The following is a 22,924-nucleotide window of genomic DNA, read 5'->3' as shown; positions in this document are numbered from 1 at the left end:
ATAAATAAATATAATAATAATAATAATAATAAAACGGCAAATAATTTTATACACATTTATACTCTTTTTATTTACAACATATTGCGCAACTGCAGGGTCTTGAGACACATGCTAACTCGCAAACTAGAGAGCTAGCGACCTAAACGGTAGCCTTCAAGTTATTTCCTTTCAACTTAAATCGCAAAAAAATTTTACCACTTCCACACGGATAGGGAGGATAACTATTAACAGTTATTTAACCTTTAACATGAACATGAATCAAACGTAATCATTTTTTCTGGGTACATGATACCATACAGCATCCATATCAAACTTGCGCGGGCCGCACTAACATTAAACTTTCATATCAAGGCGGGGGCCTCAAAGTAGTGTCCTGCGGGCCACATTTGGCCCGCGGGACGCGTGTTTGAGACCCCTGCTCTACGGACACATATTACTGTTACGACATCATTAAAAAGTCAGTTTAGCGTAATTTAGCGTGTTTGAGACCGCTGCTCTAAGACCAAACAACATGGCTGGTCTCACCACAGTTTTGGTCCGTCCTTCAAGCCCATAATAAGGTAAGAAATCCCATTCAGTAACCCTGACTAGGCCCACCTGTGAAGTGAAAAGTACCTCATGATGGGTTTCCCAATATCTGCACTTCCACTGTATGTGATGTCTAATAATATACTGTATGTCATTCTATTTTTAGAATATGCATAAAGCTCATTTAGCAAAAGAGCCGAATGAGGGACAGATTTCGTGTTCAATGAGGCATCTCGGTGTTGGTGGTCAGACTGTCCTTGACCTTGCCAGACGGTCTCATCGCATCACAGATTGACTTCCCTGATCACTATCACCTCCCAAGCTAATTCCCTGGCTTCTTCGGCCTCGGCCGCACAAAACACAGAACAGTCGCTCTTTGTTTATGTGTCGTGTGAAAAAGCAACATCAAACTGATGCAATGAGATTCTATTGTCTTTTATTGGCGGAGAAACAATGCAGAACAATAATCCCCGTGGGTCGCATTTGGCAGCAATGAAAGCTGATTCGAGGAGAATTAAGTTTCTCTATTCTGAGCTGCAAGAGCGCTTTGTCTCCCCCTGAAGGTCATGGCTGTTTTTTGTCCTTCCTGGGCCCCCGTAGTGCACCATGCAGCCCTTTACACCGCCACCACGCTGCTGCACAGCTGAATCTTTCCAATTCAGACACCACCCCCGTGGATGCACCGAGACATGTTTTTACAGTCACTCAGCATGCACGCTTCACATATTAGTCAAGCATAACTTCTTTTTTACAGTACAGCAGCATTGTACTGTATGTACATGTACGTGTCAGCACCATGAAGCAGTGACTCAGTTATATGAAGAGAACACAATTATTTGACACTTACACACTTGGCTTGGCAGTGACTAATGTCAGCATAACAACCTAGACTAGCGGGGATAAACCATTAGTGTGGAAGATGGGGGGAGAGAGGCTCCTCAGCTAATGACATTAGCAGCCATTACCACCATGACAGATTGCTGATGGACTCAAAGTGCTTCACCTTATCACTTCCATATCCAAAGCTGCGGTCAAGGTCACCCGGATGACTGCAGTGGTGGCATAAAAAGGTTCACAAATGATGATATTCATAAAAAGCACCTTTTGGGTGACACTTGTATATGTAAAGTAGCAAAACTCAAAGGTCAGCCCACTATTGTTGACCCTTGGACAAGATAGGACGGGTACAAAACAATCGAGCTGAGGTCCCACCCTTCATACTTCGGTCATTTTTCATGTTTTTTTGGTCCAATGTAAAAATGAACCACATTTAACCTAAGAAAATATGCCAATTATACAAATAGACGGTGTGGACATTGAAAGTTTGAACGAAAATACATTTCTGGGGATCACAATATGCCTCATATTACAAATATACAACATAAGGTATATAACAGAAATATTTCAGTATCGAACAAAGCAAAATTTGTTCTCAATCAGAAATCACTCCACACTCTTTATTGCTCTCTGGTTCTACCATATCTTACTTATTGTGTGGAAATATGGGCTAATAACTATAAAAGCAATCTTCACTGGCTAAATGTACTGCAAAAAAGGCCAGTAAGGATAATTCATAATGCCGCCTACAGAGAACATACTAACTCCTTATTTGTAAAATGACAAATACTTCAACTTGCTGATATAGTTCATCTTCAAACAGCTAAAATAATGCATAAGGCTAAAAATAACCAATTATCTAAAAATGTCATCCAATACTTCTCTACAAGAGAGGAGAAATATGATCTCAGGGAAGAAGTACATTTGAAACACTTCTATGCTAGGACTACGTTATGCTAGCCATAGCATTTCAGTATGTGGAATCAAACTATGGAATGGATTGAGTAAGGAAATCAAACAATGCACAACGATGAGCCAATTCAAGAAACAATACAAGCAGTTGATGTTTGCTAAATCCAAGGATGAAGAGTCTTGAACCAGTCATGATGTGCTATATATATCACTATATTGACACGCACTATGGTACCCATTATGGCATTGGATGCTCATATCACCCAGTACTTCGCTACGAGGTGCATTATAAAAAAAAAACAAAAAAAACCTTAAACTGTATTATGGAAAGCAGGAAGTGAACAAATGTAACAGTTAGTGATTTTAAAAGTACCAGATGGAGGGGTAGGATTCCCTACCCTCCTAGCTGTGTGGCCTATGCACTAACCACTCGGTCGCCGTGCAGCCCTAATACTATTATTATGTCATTAATATGTACAATATCTGAGCATCCTAATCTATAACAGTAGTGGTAATATTACTATTCGGCTTTTGTTGTTTGTTGTGTTCAATGTCCTACTCAGAAGTGAAAAGTTGTTAACAGGAGTGTGTGACCCTGCAGGAAACAGGAGGCGAGTGTTTGGCATTTTTAAGAAGCGCCTTGAATCCACTCTGACAGCTCCATATCTTCACCTTGTCACCCTGACACGACGCGTTGGCTTGATGCTCAAACTCAATGCTGACATCCACCCGTTCATATTTTAGCCTCCTATGAAGGTTAGTAGTCTGCATCATGTGGACACTGAAGCAGTCTGATTAACATGTAGATTTATCTGCATTAACAAGCCTGTTTTCCTGCTTATGCTACCCCCCCCACCCCCCCCCATATTGGTTCACGCTTCCCTGCTTCTCATTCCCCGGCCGCTTTCTAGCCCACCCTGCAGTGTCTGCAGTGCAGATCTCTCCCGCTGATAGCTGCAAGCCCACAACGAGTGCCAGCAGAGCCCGACCTGGTTGCCTCCACTTGGAAGTCACGTGACAAATTGAGGTACGTCTCTCCTCTGTACTCCTGCTCTTGTCTCCATCATCACAGGGAGTCCGCGGGTTACAAATGAGTGGAGTTTTAGTGTCCGTACGGACCTAAACAACTCATACTTTACACAGAAAACATATCAATACAGGAATAAATAAAACTGACATAAATACAACTCCTTACGTTGGCATTGTTTTGCACACTCTGGGGCGTTGCAAAGGAAGGAGACACAGGCTTATTCAGAGATTCAATAATCAAATGTTGATAATCAATCACATGTTGATAAAATGTTGATGGCCGTCTTACGATGTCTAATTTCACTTCACTTTTCTCTTATGGAGGTCAAAGTTACCTCAAAAGAACAAAAGTGACGTCCTTTCTCAAGAGTTGTGCGTGTAACTTTTTGTATCATATTAATAATTCCTTTATGTGTGTGTTTGTAAGTATGAAATATCATAATTCCAAACTAGAACTACCCATATTTTCCTCTTTATTGCAATGGAGTAATATTAGTACCATTGTGTCAAATACTGTATACTAACCAATCAATCTTCTTTTGAACTTCTATTTAGCATGGATCATAAGCACCAGACAATAATAGACATATTCTTACATCAATAACTCAATATCAATAAAAACACACAGCATTGTTATTTCTCCTGTATTAGACTTCATTTCATAGCGTACACAACGTTGTTAAAACATTAGTTTAATGACCTCAATTGGTTATCGCGCAACATTGACTTTAATGCCCAATTTGGAGAACCTTGTTTTTCTTCCCTCGGTGTCACGTCTTTGCTCTTCCAGATGTTCCACATGTCTGCAGGATGCAACATCCTGGATGTCTTTGGAATTATTGGCTCCATTGTGTCATTAAAGGTCCCTTATTACGCTAAACTGACTTTTTAATGATGTCGTAACAGTAATATGTGTCCGTAGAGCAGGGGTCTCAAACATGCGTCCCGCGGGCCAAATGTGGCCCGCAGGACACTACTTTGAGGCCCCCGCCTTGATATGAAAGTTTAATGTTAGTGCGGCCCCGCGCAAGTTTGATATGGATGCTGTATGGTATCATGGACCCAGAAAAAATGATTACGTTTGATTCATGTTCATGTTAAAGGTTAAATAACTGTTAATAGTTATCCTCCCTATCCGTGTGGAAGTGGTAAGTTTGGGGCGATTTAAGTTTAAAGGAAATAACTTGAAGGCTACCGTTTAGGTCGCTAGCTCTCTAGTTTGCGAGTTAGCATGTGTCTCAAGACCCTGCAGTTGCGCAATATGTTGTAAATAAAAAGAGTATAAATGTGACTATAGTCGTGTTTTGTCTTGTCTACAGGGCTCTAATAATGCTTTGTTCATTTTCATCTTAATTCATTTTGTTCATTTCTTTCAGTTTTTATTATTATTATTATTATTATTATAATATTTATTTATTAGTGATTGATTTTCTTTATTCTTGATTTTTTTATTTATTTTTCATCTTATTTTGTGTAGAAAAATAAAAGTTAAGATATTTGAGAACAGTGGAATGTTTTATCTGAGCTTTTCTTGTAGAAAATCGGAACCAAAGCACAAAAAAAAATTTCAGAAAATATTTTTCTGTTTTTAATAAATGCGTTTTTTTTTGTTTTTTTTTGGAAAACCTGATGCGGCCCAGCCTTGCCCAGACCCTAGCTCCAGTGGCCCCCAGGTAAATTGAGTTTGAGACCCCTGCCATGGAGCCTTTTATGACCACCTAAATATGAGAACAATCTACCACTTCCCTCTACTTTTGAGCAAAGCGCTTCTCAAACTGTCGCGTTGGAACTTCCAGGTTGTCATGGAAAACCTCCTTCCTCATGGACACCACCTCTGACCCCCACCTAGCTAGCTGCTACACCCCTCCACGTACGGAGGACGGCTTTGTCGAAAAGCAGGCTTCACTACACATCTTAAAAAACATCCCGGGGGCTCTGTTAATGATCCGTCAATCAACTCAGAGGTAGGCTTTGTCTTTCTTCCGTGACGAGGCTAAGCTAGCACAATGAGTAGTGTTAGTTGTCATAGCTATGCTAACGTTCATAAACGTTGTGATCTCCTGTCCCACTCCTTAATGCTACGTTGTCATATGTGATATTGTATCTATTATATTGAAGCAGTGCAGCTACAGTTAGCTAAAAGTAAAAAGTGGATAAAGCACCAATAATGCTAATGCTAATGCTAAACTAAAGCTACATACGACCAGTCCAGGGTGTACCCCATCTCTCGCCCGAAGACAGCTGGGATAGGCTCCAGCATACCCGCGACCCTAATGAGGATAAGCGGCATAGAAAACGGATGGGGGTCTACATTCACACAAAACAGTGTGTTCCCCAATTACTAAACACACTTGGTCCAAACGGTCCAATTCCTAGCCGAGCCTTCTGATCTTGTCACGCTGCATTCACTGTCTTTCTAATCTTTATTCCTGACAGACGACCTGTGGTACCTAAACGCACCAGAAGGAGCTCACGTGGCCAGCTTGTCCCGCTCAAGGACACCATAAAACACACTTTGCTGCTTCTACCAGATGATACCACCACACGGGCTGACAGGATCAGGATCATGATCCGGGACGGTGGAGGAAGGCCGTTACTGATATTCAACATTGAAGGACAATGAAAAGCAGGTCCTCATCGCTTGTTTCTGCGCTGATCAGACCGGCTGCTTCTTCACCCGCCGCAGGTGAGTGCAGTGACGCAGTAAGACGCTGGTGACTGATGGCAGACATTGACGCCGTTTCACGTGGTGGAGCCACACTTGAACACACTGGCAAGCATCCCAAATCCCGATTTAAAAGAATGTCAACCTTGTAATGGAGACGCAACCACCTCTTTTTCTCCCTCCCTGCAACCAAAGGTCACTGATGATGAAAAGACATTGAATCAGAGGCACGTGTTCTGAATTTGAATTTCACATTCTAAGAAATGCAGCCCACCTCCAAAGTTCGTCAAGTAGGAACCCACGTCAAGCAGGAGAAAACATTTCATCAGTTTCATTTGTATTAGACCAGGGGTGGGCAAACTTTTTGACTCGCGGGCCGCATTGGTTTAACAAAATTGAGGGGGGGCCAGACTATTATGTTTTTTACACGTAACTGTCCACCTGGAATTATTGTATCTGTAAAAGAGTCATGCAATCTGCTATATGTGCACTTTGAGATCATTCATTTGATGTAAAGTGCGTTATAAATTAAATTATTATTATTATTTAAATATTTTTATTTTATGTGAGTGTGAATGGTTGTTTGTCTATATGTGCCCTGTGATTGGCTGGCGACCAGTCCAGAGTGTACCCCGCGTCTCGCCCGAGGACAGCTGGGATAGGCTCCAGCAACCCACGCGATCCTCGTGAGGATAAGTGGTAGAAAATGAATGAATGAATGAATTTTTTTTTTATTGTTTTATTATTTTTTATTTTTTTTTTATTGTGCTTGTGTCCCTTTTTTCAGGAGCACTTTGTAAACAACAGACCACATCAAATAACGAAATTGATAAAACAGCTACTTCAACCATCAAAAGGTTGGCTCAAGCCATGATGCCAGTTGTACAATAAATTTAAATGAAATACTTTACAAAGAACAGGCGGGCCATGTTCAATCACTTGGCGGGCCGGATGTGGCCCCCGGGCCATAGTTTGCCCACCCCTGTATTAGACCCAAAAGGTTGTCTAATCTGAGTGGTGACTTTGGAGTAGTTACGTGATTAATCAGCCATGATTAATCAGTGACATACCATGCATAGTGGATTTTTTTTTTTTTGTAGAATTCACTTTTTAACAAAAAATTATTATTTTTTTTAACCATTACGTCCTTCAAACAGTTTTCAAGCTCTGTTGTGATTCTGATGACTATGATGTCATCACTGTTGGTTTTGTAGTTCTTTGGTAATTAGCACAGTTACGGCTGTGGCTGCAAAATAATTGTTACGATTGTTAAAAAAAAAAAAAACAGCCTTCCTGCAGCTTCCATCTTCTCTGACTTTGAGTTAAAGATTCAGCCATGGATTTCCAGCTTTAAGACTGTACAAACGTTTGCTTCCCACGCTTCCAGATGGTATTTCCATGCTACACATCACACTTGGAAGATAGATTGATTTCCCTCGGAGAGAAACCTCGTATCAAGGAGAAGAGGAAGGATGGCGTCAATAGATACAACAGACTCGGGCAAACTCCGGCCAAAAAAAGAAAGTAAGAGCGAGACTCAGTGGTGTGCAACATCAGTTTGACCCACAGTTTGAGCACTCTTTAATAGAAATCATGTGGTCAAGACAAATGGAGCCCCATGGGAAGTTCTGATGTGGTGAATTAGCACCGATACCCCAAGGGTCTCTCAATCGCTCTGTTCAGTTATGAAGCATAAAATGAGTTTTCAAGACTCTGGAGGGCCTTGAGTGAACTCCTACTGACACAAGAGGAACGCCAGAATTCCCCAGAGACACAATCACAACGGAGAGACATTGAAAAAGAAATCAATAGCTAGCGTTCGCCCGGTTGGATTTATCACAGAGCACACGGGCGATGTAAAGAGTCCAGACATAGTGGGTAGCTCCTGGTGACAACATCTCATGACCAACAGGTGAGGAGCCTGGAAGCAAAGTTCCGACTGCATTGGATCACAATTATTTCAGGATGTTTAAACACTGAGGTTTCCAATATAACTTTGTATTATACCTCGGAAAGTCTCATATTCTTATAGTCACAGTCTAGAGCAGGGGTGGGCAAACTACGGCCCGGGGGCCACATCCGGCCCGCCAAGTGCTTGAATACGGCCCGCCTGTTCTTTCCAAAGTATTTCATTTAAACTCATCATACAACCTGGCATCATGGCTTGAGCCAACCTTTTGATGGTTGAAGTAGCTGGTTTATCAATTTCGTTATTTGATGTGGTCTGTTGTTTACAAAATGCTCCTAAAAAAGGGACACAAGCACATAATAATAATAATAATAATAATAAATATAAAAAATATATATTTTCCAATAATATAAAATAAATAATAATTATATTAATAATACAATCAATAAAATATTATTAATTATTACCATTAATAATATTAATTAATAATAATATTAAATTAAAAATAATTATTAATATTAATTATATTAATTAATAATAGTACTAAATAAAAATAATTATTAAATAACAATAATAATCATTCTTATTATTATTATTATACATTTACTTTATAACACACTTTATATCAAATAAATAATTTCAAAGTGCACATATAGCAGATTGCATGACACTTTTACATGTTTTACGTGTGTGAAATATACGTGTAAAAATTGACCGTTACGTGTAAAATATTATAGTCTGCCCCCCCCCCCCGTCAATGTTGTTAAATCAATGGGGCCCACAAGTCAAAAAGTTTGCCCACCCCTGGTCTAGAGATTCATACATGCAAACCAGAACGAGTCACTTCCTGTCACTCACATGCACCATTGACCCTTTGTATTGTAAACTAACAGTTATTATAAGATAATATAATATTTATCTATTATAAGAGATGAGGAAAACAGAGAAGATCTTGCGAGATCTTGTTACACGAGATGTGACCCCCCCATTCACAGGTACGTCTTCTAGCACATTCTGCATCAGGTGTGTGCATTCCCACTGATTCCATTAGTCATGCATGTTTCAAAAAACAGGATTTACAAAAAAAAAAAAAAAGAACAGTTGACATGCTTAAAGAAAGGTTTTGAAGTCATTGTTACATAAGAAGTGGAGTCTATGAAAAGCCATGTGTTCTTCCCATGTGATTCACTCTTCAAAGCGGCGGCATCAAATGGGGAGCCAGCGACATTCCTAAGCTACGTGCAGCATCCGCTCCATCCACTCCGTCCACTCCATCCACTACGCACACTAGGACCACTTAAATTGCACCCATCAATTTACCGTAAAATCATTGATAAAAAAAATATACACCCTTTCCATTTTAATCTATATCCGTTCCAAAGAAACACTGAATTCCCAAGTTTTTTCTTTCCATAAGCGGGCCAAAAAGAGCATAAAGGAACAGCCTGAGGCTCCTTGCAGCAATCATCCTCTAAAGGAAAGTCAATATCAGCCTTCAGATTATATTTGGAAATAGCAGCCACGTGGCAGTTATTCTTGCATCTTAAAATCCGTGACATTTGCCTCTTTTACATAATAAATATTACCCTGCAGGGCTCGACAATAACGATGTACCGATGGCCCGGGGCAAGTTAAAACAAAATTGGGGCAAGTAAATCCAATCAGTGATATTCTCGTCGGGCAAGTGCACTTTAGCATGCCGTACTGCCAAGAGTTTTTTTTAAAGCGGTTCTTGTTGGGTGTTGGTAAAACACGGATTGCGTAATTTCGGTAGTAATTTGCAAACCAATCCTTGCAAATCTTGAAATGGACCAATCAGAATCGTTTATTTAGACCGCGGTCCGTAATCCACAATCCGCGTTTTACCCACACCCGTTCTTGTTGGCGATTAACCAATGAGCGATGGTTTGACTAGGAAAACATCTATCATGGCGTCCCTGCCAACATGGTCTAATTCTTCTAATCCCCTGTGCCTTTTACACAGAACACAGCATCTCGGATTCTGAACCCGATCCTGAAGTAGACACTGGATAGTCCAAAGTTTCTCAAGAAAAGAGACGTCTCTCAATGGTAAGTACCTTTGATTGATCGTTAGCTACTTCTTGCTCTTCTGACTCTTCCACACGACCAAGTAAAGGCGTCCATGTTTACAAAACAGTCCAGTGTGAAATGCAGTTGACAGATTAAAGTCGGGAATGAGGAACTCCAACCACATCTTTAGGAATTGTAAACAAATGTGGCTTTCCCTTACGAGCCATTGCTAGCAGGTAAACAGGAGGAGGCTGGCTTACAGCTACGCCCATATAAGGTAGTCTGCCCCTCTGTGACATCACAAAGGGCCAGTTTTACCACGCCTTTTGAAACTGAGCGTTTTGAGCCATCCTAAACTTGCATCCTAACAATGCAACATTCTAACTACATTTATAGGTCAGAAAAGTGGAAAAAGTATAACCTTTAACAGCAACGTGCAGATTGACCCAGTCATGGCATCAAGCAAATTCATAATTTCTTCTTCTTCACAATTTCTTTAAACACAACAGAGCAAGAGAATCGAGTTATGAGAATCTGGAGTAAAACTTTATAGCCCTGTCCTGCTTTTCCAGCATTCCCTTTCATACAGACGTCACACATCTTTTGCAACTCTTGCTACTCTGTCCTTTCAATCACACAGCAAAAAGATGAGAAAATATCCTGGATACAGAATTTCCGCAGAATTTGCAGCAAATGATCAAACTTGTCTGTTTTGATATCAACGGTCAGAACTCCTGGCGAAACGTAAACATCTCGACTTTTGGTGAATTCCTTACGAGCCATTGCTAGCAGGTAAACAGGAGGAGGCTGGCTTACAGCTACGCCCATATAAGGTAGTCTGCCCCTCTGTGACATCACAAAGGGGCAGTTTTACCACGCCTTTTGAAACTGAGCGTTTTGAGCCATCCTAAACTTCTTTCAGGGCTCACTTTATGATAGCGGTAGTGGTTGTATTAGGAGGAGACAAGGCCCAGGTATGAAATGCCCCGCCCACCACTGCTAAATACACAATAAACTTCCAAGACAAGGCGGCAAAGCTTGTCAGAACTCCTGGCGAAAACGTAAACATCTCGACTTTTGGTGAATTCCTCACGAGCCATTGCTAACAGGTAAACAGGAGGAGGCTGGCTTACAGATACGCCCATATAAGGTAGTCTGCCCCTCTGTGACATCACAAAGGGGCAGTTTTACCACGCCTTTTGAAACTGAGCGTTTTGAGCCATCCTAAACTTCTTTCAGGGCTCACTTCCAAATGCGCAAAGCTCATGATAGTGGTAGTGGTTGTATTAGGAGGTGACAAGGCCCAGGTATGAAATGCCCCGCCCACCACTGCTAAATACACAATAAACTTCCAAGACAAGGCGGCAAAGCTTGTCGGAACTCCTGGCGAAATGTAAACATCTCGACTTTTGGTGAATTCCTTACGAGCCATTGCTAGCAGGTAAACAGGAGGAGGCTGGCTTACAGCTACGCCCATATAAGGTAGTCTGCCCCTCTGTGACATCACAAAGGGGCAGTTTTACCACGCCTTTTGAAACTGAGCGTTTTGAGCCATCTTAAACTTCTTTCAGGGCTCACTTCCAAATGCGCAAAGCTCATGATAGCGGTAGTGGTTGTATTAGGAGGAGACGAGGCCCAGGTATGAAATGCCCCGCCCACCACTGCTAAATACACAATAAACTTCCAAGACAAGGCGGCAAAGCTTGTCAGAACTCCTGGCGAAAACGTAAACATCTTGACTTTTGGTGAATTCCTTACGAGCCATTGCTAGCAGGTAAACAGGAGGAGCTACGCCCATATAAGGTAGTCTGCCCCTCTGTGACATCACAAAGGGACAGTTTTACCACGCCTTTTGAAACTGAGCGTTTTGAGCCATCTTAAACTTCTTTCAGGGCTCACTTCATGATAGTGGTAGTGGTTGTATTAGGAGGAGACAAGGCCCAGGTATGAAATGCCCCGCCCACCACTGCTAAATACACAATAAACTTCCAAGACAAGGCGGCAAAGCTTGTCAGAACTCCTGGCGAAAACGTAAACATCTCGACTTTTGGTGAAGTCCTTACGAGCCATTGCTAGCAGGTAAACAGGAGGAGGCTGGCTTACAGCTACGCCCATATAAGGTAGTCTGCCCCTCTGTGACATCACAAAGGGGCAGTTTTACCACACCTTTTGAAACTGAGCGTTTTGAGCCATCTTAAACTTCTTTCAGGGCTCACTTCCAAATGCGCAAAGCTCATGATAGTGGTAGTGGTCGTATTAGGAGGTGACGAGGCCCAGGTATGAAATGCCCCGCCCACCACTGCTAAATACACAATAAACTTCCAAGACAAGGCGGCAAAGCTTGTCAGAACTCCTGGCGAAAACGTAAACATCTCGACTTTTGGTGAATTCCTTACGAGCCATTGCTAGCAGGTAAACAGGAGGAGGCTGGCTTACAGCTATGCCCATATAAGGTAGTCTGCCCCTCTGTGACATCACAAAGGGGCAGTTTTACCACGCCTTTTGAAACTGAGCGTTTTGAGCCATCCTAAACTTCTTTCAGGGCTCACTTCATGATAGCGGTAGTGGTTGTATTAGGAGGTGACAAGGCCCAGGTATGAAATGCCCCGCCCACCACTGCTAAATACACAATAAACTTCCAAGACAAGGCGGCAAAGCTTGTCAGAACTCCTGGCGAAAACGTAAACATCTCGACTTTTGGTGAATTCCTGACGAGCCATTGCTAGCAGGTAAACAGGAGGAGACTGGCTTACAGATATGCCCATATAAGGTAGTCGTTTTACCACGCCTTTTGAAACTGAGCGTTTTGAGCCATCCTAAACTTCTTTCAGGGCTCACTTCCAAATGCGCAAACCTCAAAATAGCGGTAGTGGTTGTATTAGGAGGAGACAAGGCCCAGGTATGAAATGCCCCGCCCACCACTGCTAAATACGCAGTAAACTTCCAAGACAAGGCGGCAAAGCTTGTCAGAACTCCTGGCGAAAACGTAAACATCTTGACTTTTGGTGAATTCCTTACGAGCCATTGCTAGCAGGTAAACAGGAGGAGCTACGCCCATATAAGGTAGTCTGCCCCTCTGTGACATCACAAAGGGCCAGTTTTACCACGCCTTTTGAAACTGAACGTTTTGAGCCATCCTAAACTTCTTTCAGGGCTCACTTCATGATAGCGGTAGTGGTCGTATTAGGAGGTGACGAGGCCCAGGTATGAAATGCCCCGCCCACCACTGCTAAATACACAATAAACTTCCAAGACAAGGCGAAATGTAAACATCTCGACTTTTGGTGAATTCTACATTTAATCTCCCCTCATAAACAGTGTCACAAGTTCAGCATGTCTCTTTAACGAGCTTACCGCTCAACACTAAACACAACCTGAGATTATGCAATGCTAATGTAATAGCAGCAATAAACACGCAAATCATTGCAGTCATATGATTTTATTCTTCCCGCCGATGCAAATGAGATCATTGTAGGTGCGCTGCCTTGTAATGTTCTGTCAGATCAGCAGCTTATTCTACTGTGACTTCACTGCAGCACTCCGTAATGTTACAACACCAGGACGTTCCCTCAGTGCTGAAGCTGACAAATACACGGAAAACATCACAGCTTTTACAACCTGATAGGTAGGACGCCGGGAAGGCGACTAAACATCAGGGAGGCTGTGGGACGCGTTAGACGTTAGTGGCGATGCAGCACAACAACAAGCGGCACCACAAGGGGGACATGTGTTGTCGTCCTCATCATGTAAGCGTTCCAAGTGTGCTCCTGCAGGCAAAAACTAAGCTGCCAGGCAGAGAATGAACTCCGCTATCAACACTTTTGCAGGGTGCGCTAGCCTTTGTTTGTGTCCTCATGGCTTCAGTGCCAGGATGGAGGCTGCAGACTGTGGAGGGAATCCCTGCTGCAATAACAAGCTCGCATCAGGACCAAAGACATCGAAATATATTCATTAGGTGCCAGAGCTGGAACTACCTGGCATTGATGAATATGCCTGCATTTGCATGGATATATCACTGCTGTGGTGCCCTTGAGCAACCTCCAAAATGCACAGTGTGCCTTGTGTGCATGTGTATGAACAGGATTTATTCTTGATTGCATTATGTAACATTTTGATTGCTGTCAATTGTTATTATTATGGATGGAAGTGATTTAAAACGGCACTGCATCACAATAAGAGGGTGGAGGGTGTTTCTCTCATGCGGCTCAATAAACAAACTTAAACATTAAGAGGGGGGGGGCAGTGTAATGCAAATAACAAACATTGACAGTGTCAATCAAAATTGAGCTGTTATATATGATAATTGTGCATCTATGAGTTCCTACGAGGGCGGATGTGATGAATTTATCGATATGAATTGTAAAAGTTTGGTTTGAAAAATGCACCAAGAGACGGAGCTAGCTGGTGCTGGTACCATGCAGTGGAAACACACACACACCCACCCAGCCAGCCCCGGTACAGCCCACGGCAGCCCACGGCAGCCTACCTTCCACTTTAGTGAGGGTGAGCACCGGACTGTTGCAGGCGGACAGCGGGGCCACCCTGGCCGAATGTTTCTTCATGACGCCGAGCTCGGATGGGATGAGCTCCGTTCCCGCTAAGACTACATCCCTGAAGCGGATTGCGTCCCAGACACCACCAGACCTCTTGACGGGACCCTTGACGTTCCGGGAGCCGGTGTCCTTGCACCGTCCATGTAGCTGTGGAACTTCCCCACCTCCTGCTGTGATGTGATGATGATGATGATGATGACTCCTTCTTCCTCCGTGTAGCCTCCTCCTCCTCCTCCTCCTCCTCCTCCTTGCCCTCCCTCTCCCAAATGTGTGCGTTCACCCCCTTCGGTGCTGGGCTCTCCTCACGTACATTCAACCGTTTGCTGCAATTCGCCCCACTTTAGAAGCGAGGACGCAACACCCCCCCACCCACAAACCCACTCACACGTGCGTTTGTCCCCCCGTGGGGACACTGTTAGCATCACAGGGATACCGCCAGTTTATATTATACGTGCATTTGGGACAGTATCATCATTACTACTAATAATGTTATTTTTATGTATTTTTAGTCTTGTGTCAAAATGTTGCGCTTCCTTAAAGTTCCACTAAGTCAGCAATATTTTGCGTGGTTACACAATGTTACACGCATTAAAAAAAAAAGTTAGATTTACTTGAAATGTGTCCAGCAAATCCATCCTAAAGTAGAAAGATTAGGTAGACCTGCATGAGTTAACAGTGTGTAATTAGTTAAAATGGGGACCCATTGTCCTCTTTTCTGACCTAAAAATGTTGTTAGAAGGTTGTATTCCCGTGTTAACCGATGCCAACGTATCAGATAATCAGCTTTGTGCATTTGGAAGTGAGCCCTGAAAGCAGTTTTGTCTGAATGACATCAATGCACCCCAGACTACCTGATATGGGTATGCCCTGATATGTTGTAGGCCTGCCCTCCTCTGCTCAGCTTAGCTCTGTTCACAATGCGAGCCATGGTTACCAGGAAATGTTTGTTCAGGTGTAAGGGAAATACATTTTTGTCTTGCTTTCCTAACGAGGCAAGCATCAGGCCAAAGTGGTTGGAGATGCTGATTCCCAGCAGCAAGAGAAAAATATTCTCATCTGGGGGACTATTTTATTTTGTGAACATGGGCCAATACTAACTAAGTCTGACATCTTTCCAACATCTTTGTTGTCAAATTGACAGTAAAAAAAAAAAAGTAGCTATTGGCTGTCCTGGAAGTCAAATTCGGTAGATGACATCATCGTCATCACGAGTAGCGCACTCTTCTGGTAAGTTGATGTAATAGCAACTGAGAACATAGCAATACAAAGAAGAATTGTAAACTTTATTTTGGTAATAAAGAGTAGCAATAGACTAACAATAAATAAACTCAGCTCCTCTTTTGTCCAACAGAAGATTAAGAAACATTTGAGCTCGGAAGCTGACTGATTCCTGCACGTTTGAGTCCCCAATTACCAAAAAACTTCCTAAGAACCCCAGAAAAAGTCACTAGATTTGTCGTAGTTTCTTTTTTTATCTTCAAGGGGGAATTTCACCAACTCTAGTAACTAAATTATCAATTTGGCAACACTGTCCAACGTAACTCGGTCGTGTTGAATAGTCGGAAGACCAAGCTGGAAGTAACAATTCACAAGTGTGTTCATTTTGCAAAAGAAATGGGACAAGAGCAGTTTTGTGTGTCCACTACCAATGTTGTGCCAAGATTGCGTTCACTCAGTAGACCGTTGCAGCTCCGGTCCTGATCCGGTCCGGCTTGCTGCAAAGTGCCACTCATACTGACTCCAGTCGGCACAACGGCAAAATGCAAATATTAGCATTTTGCACCAAGATTGTCATTTATCAAACCTGAAACCTCTTTGCAGTTGGTGTCAGTCATGCACCCTGTTGGCAAAATATTTGGATTTTAGTGTGGCTGTGCAATCTAAGTACTGTGCAAGTAGACTATAGTACACTATTTAAGTACATTTTTCACATGTTGACATGAATATCATAACCTAATAGAGACCGTACATTTCACTGCTTGTAGTATAAAACACGTATATATTTACACAACATATAGTGGAAAACATCCATCCATCCATTTTCTACCGCTTATCCCAGGGGTGGGCAAACTACGGCCCGGGGGCCACATGTGGCCCACTAAGCGTTTGAATCCGGCCCTTTTAACATACATGCTGGCAACATGACTTGCAAGTCGGATGTCTTATTCAGTCAAAAACAAAAACAATAAAAATAATTTTAAAAAAATTAAAATGTAAAATTCAAGTTTGTAGTTTGATGTGGTTTGATGTTTAAAGTGCTCTGGAAAAAAGGGATATATGGAACATATTTAAAACATATAGCTAATAATCTGACACGTTTACAGATAAAATTATCCAAATAAGTAAATAAATAATAAATATATAAAAATATAATATAATTGATATATAATGTAATTAATAATATAATTATAATATATATAATAAATTATATATATATATAATATGTAGATTAAATATAATATAAATAAAATTAGACAAATAATTCAAGGTGGACTGTTAGAATTATAAGCAAATACAAATATATACAAATATATATATATATATATATACAAATAAATAAATTAAATAAATAAATAAAAAATATATAAACTATAATATAATATGTTAAATATAATATATATAATAATAAAATTAATATATATAATATAATTAATCATTATAATATATAATAAATAAATAAAATTTGACTAATAATTCAAGGTGGACTGTTAGAATTATAAGTGTAAAATCGTGTGTGTTATAAAAAAATATATATTCTGGCCCCCCAGACAGTTTTGTTAACTCAATGCGGCCCACGAGTCCAAAAGTTTGCCCACCCCTGGCTTATCCTCACGAGGGTCGCGGGTATGCTGGAGCCTATCCCGGCTGTCTTCGGGCAAGAGGCGGGGTACACCCTGGACTGGTGGCCAGCCAATCACGGGGCACATATAGACAAACAACCATTCACACTCACATTCATACCTACGGACAATTTGGCTTGATGGTTTGAGAAATTTCAAGTCAATCCAACTTTTGGTATCAAACTTTGGGTTTTAACAACGGCGCCCCCATGTGGTGTGGCCAGCAACAATATCAGCAATAATAGCTCTCAGTACGTCAAAACTACAATTAAACCAATCAACTACAAGACACAAGTCCAAAAGTTAAAAGTAAAAAGTCCTGTGTGGGTCTCTAGGGTCAGGCCTTGGACCCCGTCATGCCGTTAAAGAAAACGTATAGAATTCCTTGATTGATGATGAGGTCTATGTAAACACTTTCATCCACGTAGCCGTGCATGTGCGTGTCCAAAGCGGCCCTGCACGGGTGGGTGTGAACGCCGCTGAGTGTGAGCATGCCTGCAGGAAGCTGCACTGAATAATTCACCGCACCGACTCCACACTCGAGCACCAATCCCCTAACCCCGTCTAACTAGGACAGGGAGCTCTAAAAAGACCCACGCTGACGTCCCCGGGCAGCCATGTCCACCTCTTTCCTCCTTTAAGAAGAGCAGGTGCCTGAACGCACCGTGAAAGAAAACGCAAACAGCACAGCAACGTGCGGCAGGACGTTTGATGCCTTCGCTTCAGCTTGAAATCCTCGTTTTGTGGTCACATCCCATGAGTCTGTGTTCGACTTCCACCCGGGGAAAAAGCCGGGGCCATCTGTGTTTGGGAGCCACCGCAGAATAAAAGAGAGATGGAAAGGGATGGATGGGATCGTTAAAGGATCCCAGACTGTGACTCACACACTTTTATGTGTGAGCACGGAGGAGGATCAAACTCCTCGGTGACACACTCGCTCACAAACGTATGAGGTGAGTGTGTAGTATTGAAGAAGGGCTACAAGAAATCTTTGAGCCCCCCCCCCCACCCCTCCACCCCACAAGAACACGTTTACATCATTATAGCTGCTCAGCTCCAGAAGACGGCAATCAAATATGGAATTTAAGTAGACTCTAACGCAGGGGTGGGCAAACTACGGCCCGGGGGCCACATCCGGCCCGCCAAGTGTTTGAATACGGCCCGCCCAATCTTTCCAAAGTATTTCATTTAAACTCAACATACAACCTGGCATCATGGCCTGAGCCAACCTTTTGATGGTTGTATTTAAATTTCGGTTTTTGACATGGTCTGTTGTTTACAAAGTGCTCCTGAAAAAAGGGACACAAGCACATAATAATAATAATTATTATAATAATAATAATAATAATTATTATTATTATTATTATTATTATATTATAATTATTATTAGAACTATTATGATTATTATAATTATTAATGCTAATTATTATATTAATTACATGTAATATTATTGTTATATTTGCATATTTTACATAATAATAATATAATTATTATTATTTTAATTTTATTGTAATTATTATAATATTTTATTATTTTTAAAATATTTAAATATAAATATAAAATAACAAATAATAATAGCAGATTGCATGACAATTTTACAGATACAATAATACCAGGTGGACTGTTATGTGTAAAATATATAGTCTGCCCCCCCCTCTCCCACCCCCCCGGAAATTTTGTCATATCAATGCGGCCCGCGAGTCAAAAAGTTTGCCCACCCCTGCTCTAACGCATAACAATTCAGCAATAATTGTGGATATGATGCTAAAAAGGTACTATGATACTACAGTAAACCTCGGATATATCGGATTCAATTGTTCCCACTGGTTTTGTCCGATATAAGCGAAATCCGTTATATGCGTATACCGGAAAATGTCCGTTTTACGCATATATCGGATTTATATCCGGTATATGCGTAAATGGGATTTTATCCGTTATAAAAAGGCACTTCCTTGACTATGTTTCCAATGTACCTGCAAATGACGTCGTATAGCAGCCTGTCACGATTCGGCGAATCGGAGCACCACGATGCGGCCATCCGATATATGCCAGGGAAATTTAATGGAAATGCATTGGAACGGGACTGGAGATTTTGTCCGAAATAGGCGAAATCCGTTATAAAAAATCCGATATATGCAATGAATTTTTATTGGAAATGCATTACAGAAAAATTGGTTCTTTTTTATCTGTCCGTTGTGAGCGAATTTCCGATATATCCGAGTCCGATATATCCGAGGTTTACTGTATTACTATTACTTGTAATTATTTGTAATTAGAAGTGAACTGCGTGATACTATTCAAAACATTCCCAACACCTCTATGATCTCAGTAACCAGATTACCAAGTACCAAGATGGTTTTCAGCATCATTCATTATCACAATTAATTATGCTAATAGTCATTTGTGCTTCCAAGTGATTTTCTTCCTTGTAAATAAAAAACAGACGGGTATGAAATCACCCTGGCGAAGGTCACCATCGAATAACAAATTCCAACGGAAGGACTGAAAGTAGTCTACGCGTCCTTGGACAATTTGTTGTGATGTGTTGTGCACAAACATCATTTTCTATTTGGCACACAAACAAACGAGGTACGTGGATGCGATCTCCAGCGTTGTTTCTTGTGAAGCCGCTGAAGTCTTGGTTTCTTCATCGCCAACGGCACCAAAAGCTCCGTGGTGACACATTCATATGATGAAAAACACACTTTTAATAAATGTGCCATGTCGTACAAAGCATGCACTTTATCACTTGTGTCTCGCAGCAAGTCATCCATAGCAACTATTGGGGTACTTGAAGGCAACGCTTGCTTTTAGCCTGACTCTGATGACTTGGTCTATACTCTACTTACCTTTCACCGATATTAATGTTCTTTATGCCGTAATATTTTACTGAAAGGAGGGGAAGGAAGAAAAGAGGTTTGTTTTCAAATGGATTTTATTGATTAAGTGTCAAGTTAATGGAACAGAAAGTTTCATGTAGGAAGATGTCCCACTTTTATTAGTAAACTTCACAGTAATCAGTCTATTATATTTGTAATGTTTTTTTATGGAAGTGAGATTATGAGGAACATGCAAGACTGTACATGTATGACTTTGCACCACATTTTTTGAACCACTTTCTTATATTTTTACGTTTACGTTTTTGAGGTACTCCTCCATCTTTGCAGTCAAGTTCATTCATTAGTTCAGCAAAGCATAAAAATATATTTATTGCATTGACCAGGCGGCTAAAAATATTTCAGTATTGAACAAATTTCTCAATCAGAAATCACTCCACACTCTTTATTGCTCTCTGCTTCTACCATATCTTACTTATTGTGTGGAAATATGGGCTAATAACTATAAAAGCAATCTTCACTGGCTAAATGTACTGCAAAAAAAGGCCAGTAAGGATAATTCATAATGCCGCCTACAGAGAACATACTAACTCCTTATTTCTAAAATGACAAATACTTCAACTTGCTGATATAGTTCATCTTTGCGTATTTCAATTTAAAAAAAACTCTCTATGGAAGGACGGCAGTAACAAGCACCTTCCAGCTCACACGCCCGTCCCTTCACTGTGAGGAGGGCGGAGCCAAACAACCATTCAAGTGAACCAGGCTGTTCATTAGATGATGAAAAGTTACTTTACCCATCATCTGATTCTTGTTAGGAGGATTAGGCATAATCAGCTTTTGCAATTTAGTGAAAAATGACAGAATATATTCACTCAATGAAAAAGTCAATTTATTCTAATGCAGCTATGAATATTAATGTTCTAGTGATTAATATTAATGTCAGACAGGGAAGCAGAGATTGCTTTACTGAAGGGAAAAAAATCCACACCTTCTTTCGTCTCCTTCCAATGAAAACAATGCAATAACTTTGGGTGGGGGGGGGGCTGATCTAGACTCCTACAAACAGTAACGACTTTCACCAACCTCAGAGGTCAAACCGAATGAACCTTCCCATTCATCCTGCGAGCAGACAAAGCTCATCTGTAGAGGCAAGCGGCTGTCACGATACAGCAACCGACAGCAGTTTGCTGGATTCACGACTTCAGCAGGCTCACTCGGGAACCGGGGGGGGGGGGGGGGGGGCAGTAACTGTTGCCAAAAAACACTTCTTACCATCTTAGTTAAATTACAGGGCCCCACGGTGACCAATTGATGACACAGTATTGATTTCTCCACTTGCTCACAACAACATAGACTCTGCATCAACATCGTTAGCTACATCTGCATGTTCATGTAATGGTAATGTAATGGTAATGGTAATGGTATGGTAATGGTAATGGTAATGGTAATGGTATGGTAATGGTACTGGTAATGGTACTGGTAATGGTATGGTAATGGTAATGGTAATGGTATGGTAATGGTACTGGTAATGGTAATGGTAATGGTACTGGTAATGGTATGGTAATGGTAATGTAATGGTAATGGTAATGTATTGGTAATGGTAATGGTAATGGTAATGGTATGGTAATGGTAATGGTACTGGTACTGGTACTGGTAATGGTATGTAATGGTAATGGTAATGGTAATGGTACTGGTACTGGTACTGGTAATGGTAATGGTAATGGTAATGGTATGGTAATGGTATGGTAATGGTACTGGTAATGGTAATGGTAATGGTATGGTAATGGTATGGTAATGGTATGGTAATGGTAATGGTAATGGTAATGGTAATGGTACTGGTAATGGTATGGTAATGGTTATGGTAATGGTAATGGTAATGGTATGGTAATGGTAATGGTAATGGTACTGGTAATGGTATGGTAATGGTAATGGTATGGTAATGGTAATAGTATGGTAATGGTAATGGTACTGGTAATGGTATGGTAATGGTAATGGTTATGGTAATGGTAATGGTAATGGTAATGGTTTTATTTCATTTGAACATGCATCAGATTCCAATTGAGTGCATCCCATAATCAGTTCCCAGTTCCACATGTCCAAAAGGAGTAGGAAGAAGCAAAGCTTATTAAATCCTACCCCTCCATCTGGTACTTTTACAATCACTAACTGTTACATTTGTTCACTTCCTGCTTTCCATAATACAGTTTTTTTTTTTTTAATAATGCACCTCGTGCCGAAGTACTGGGTGATATGAGCATCCAATGCCATAATGGGTACCATAGTGCGTGTCAATATAGTGATATATATAGCACATCATGACTGGTTCAAGACTCTTCATCCTTGGATTTAGCAAACATCAACTGCTTGTATTGTTTCTTGAATTGGCTCATCGTTGTGCATTGTTTGATTTCCTTACTCAATCCATTCCATAGTTTGATTCCACATACTGAAATGCTATGGCTAGCATAACGTAGTCCTAGCATAGAAGTGTTTCAAATGTACTTCTTCCCTGAGATCATATTTCTCCTCTCTTGTAGAGAAGTATTGGATGACATTTTTAGCTAATTGCTTATTTTTAGCCTTATGCATTATTTTAGCTGTTTGAAGATGAACTATATCAGCAAGTTGAAGTATTTGTCATTTTAGAAATAAGGAGTTAGTATGTTCTCTGTAGGCGGCATTATGAATTATCCTTACTGACCTTTTTTGCAGTACATTTAGCCAGTGAAGATTGCTTTTATAGTTATTAGCCCATATTTCCACACAATAAGTAAGATATG

The 22,924-nt window shown here is 41.0% G+C and overlaps 1 protein-coding gene across 2 annotated transcripts in view; it reads right to left on the bottom strand.

Annotated features, from left to right (window-relative positions):
* slc35f3b (solute carrier family 35 member F3b) overlaps positions 1 to 22,924 on the bottom strand; it is a 68,593-nt gene that overhangs the window by 21,199 nt on the left and 24,470 nt on the right. Inside the window, exon 1 of one of the 2 annotated variants that reach the window (XM_058058294.1) lies at positions 14,398 to 14,660. The exons of the other annotated variant lie outside the window; for it this stretch is intronic. Coding sequence (XP_057914277.1) covers positions 14,398 to 14,473 — 76 coding nt within the window. The 5' untranslated portion in view covers positions 14,474 to 14,660. Of the gene's footprint in view, positions 1 to 14,397; positions 14,661 to 22,924 lie in introns of those variants that run through there. 2 annotated transcript variants of the gene reach the window in all.

This window comes from Doryrhamphus excisus, chromosome 20 (assembly GCF_030265055.1).
Source record: "Doryrhamphus excisus isolate RoL2022-K1 chromosome 20, RoL_Dexc_1.0, whole genome shotgun sequence".
In the NCBI taxonomy this organism is placed as follows: domain Eukaryota; kingdom Metazoa; phylum Chordata; class Actinopteri; order Syngnathiformes; family Syngnathidae; genus Doryrhamphus; species Doryrhamphus excisus.
The sequence above is the reverse complement of the archived record's forward strand: the minus strand, read 5'-3'. Positions and strand labels throughout refer to the sequence as shown.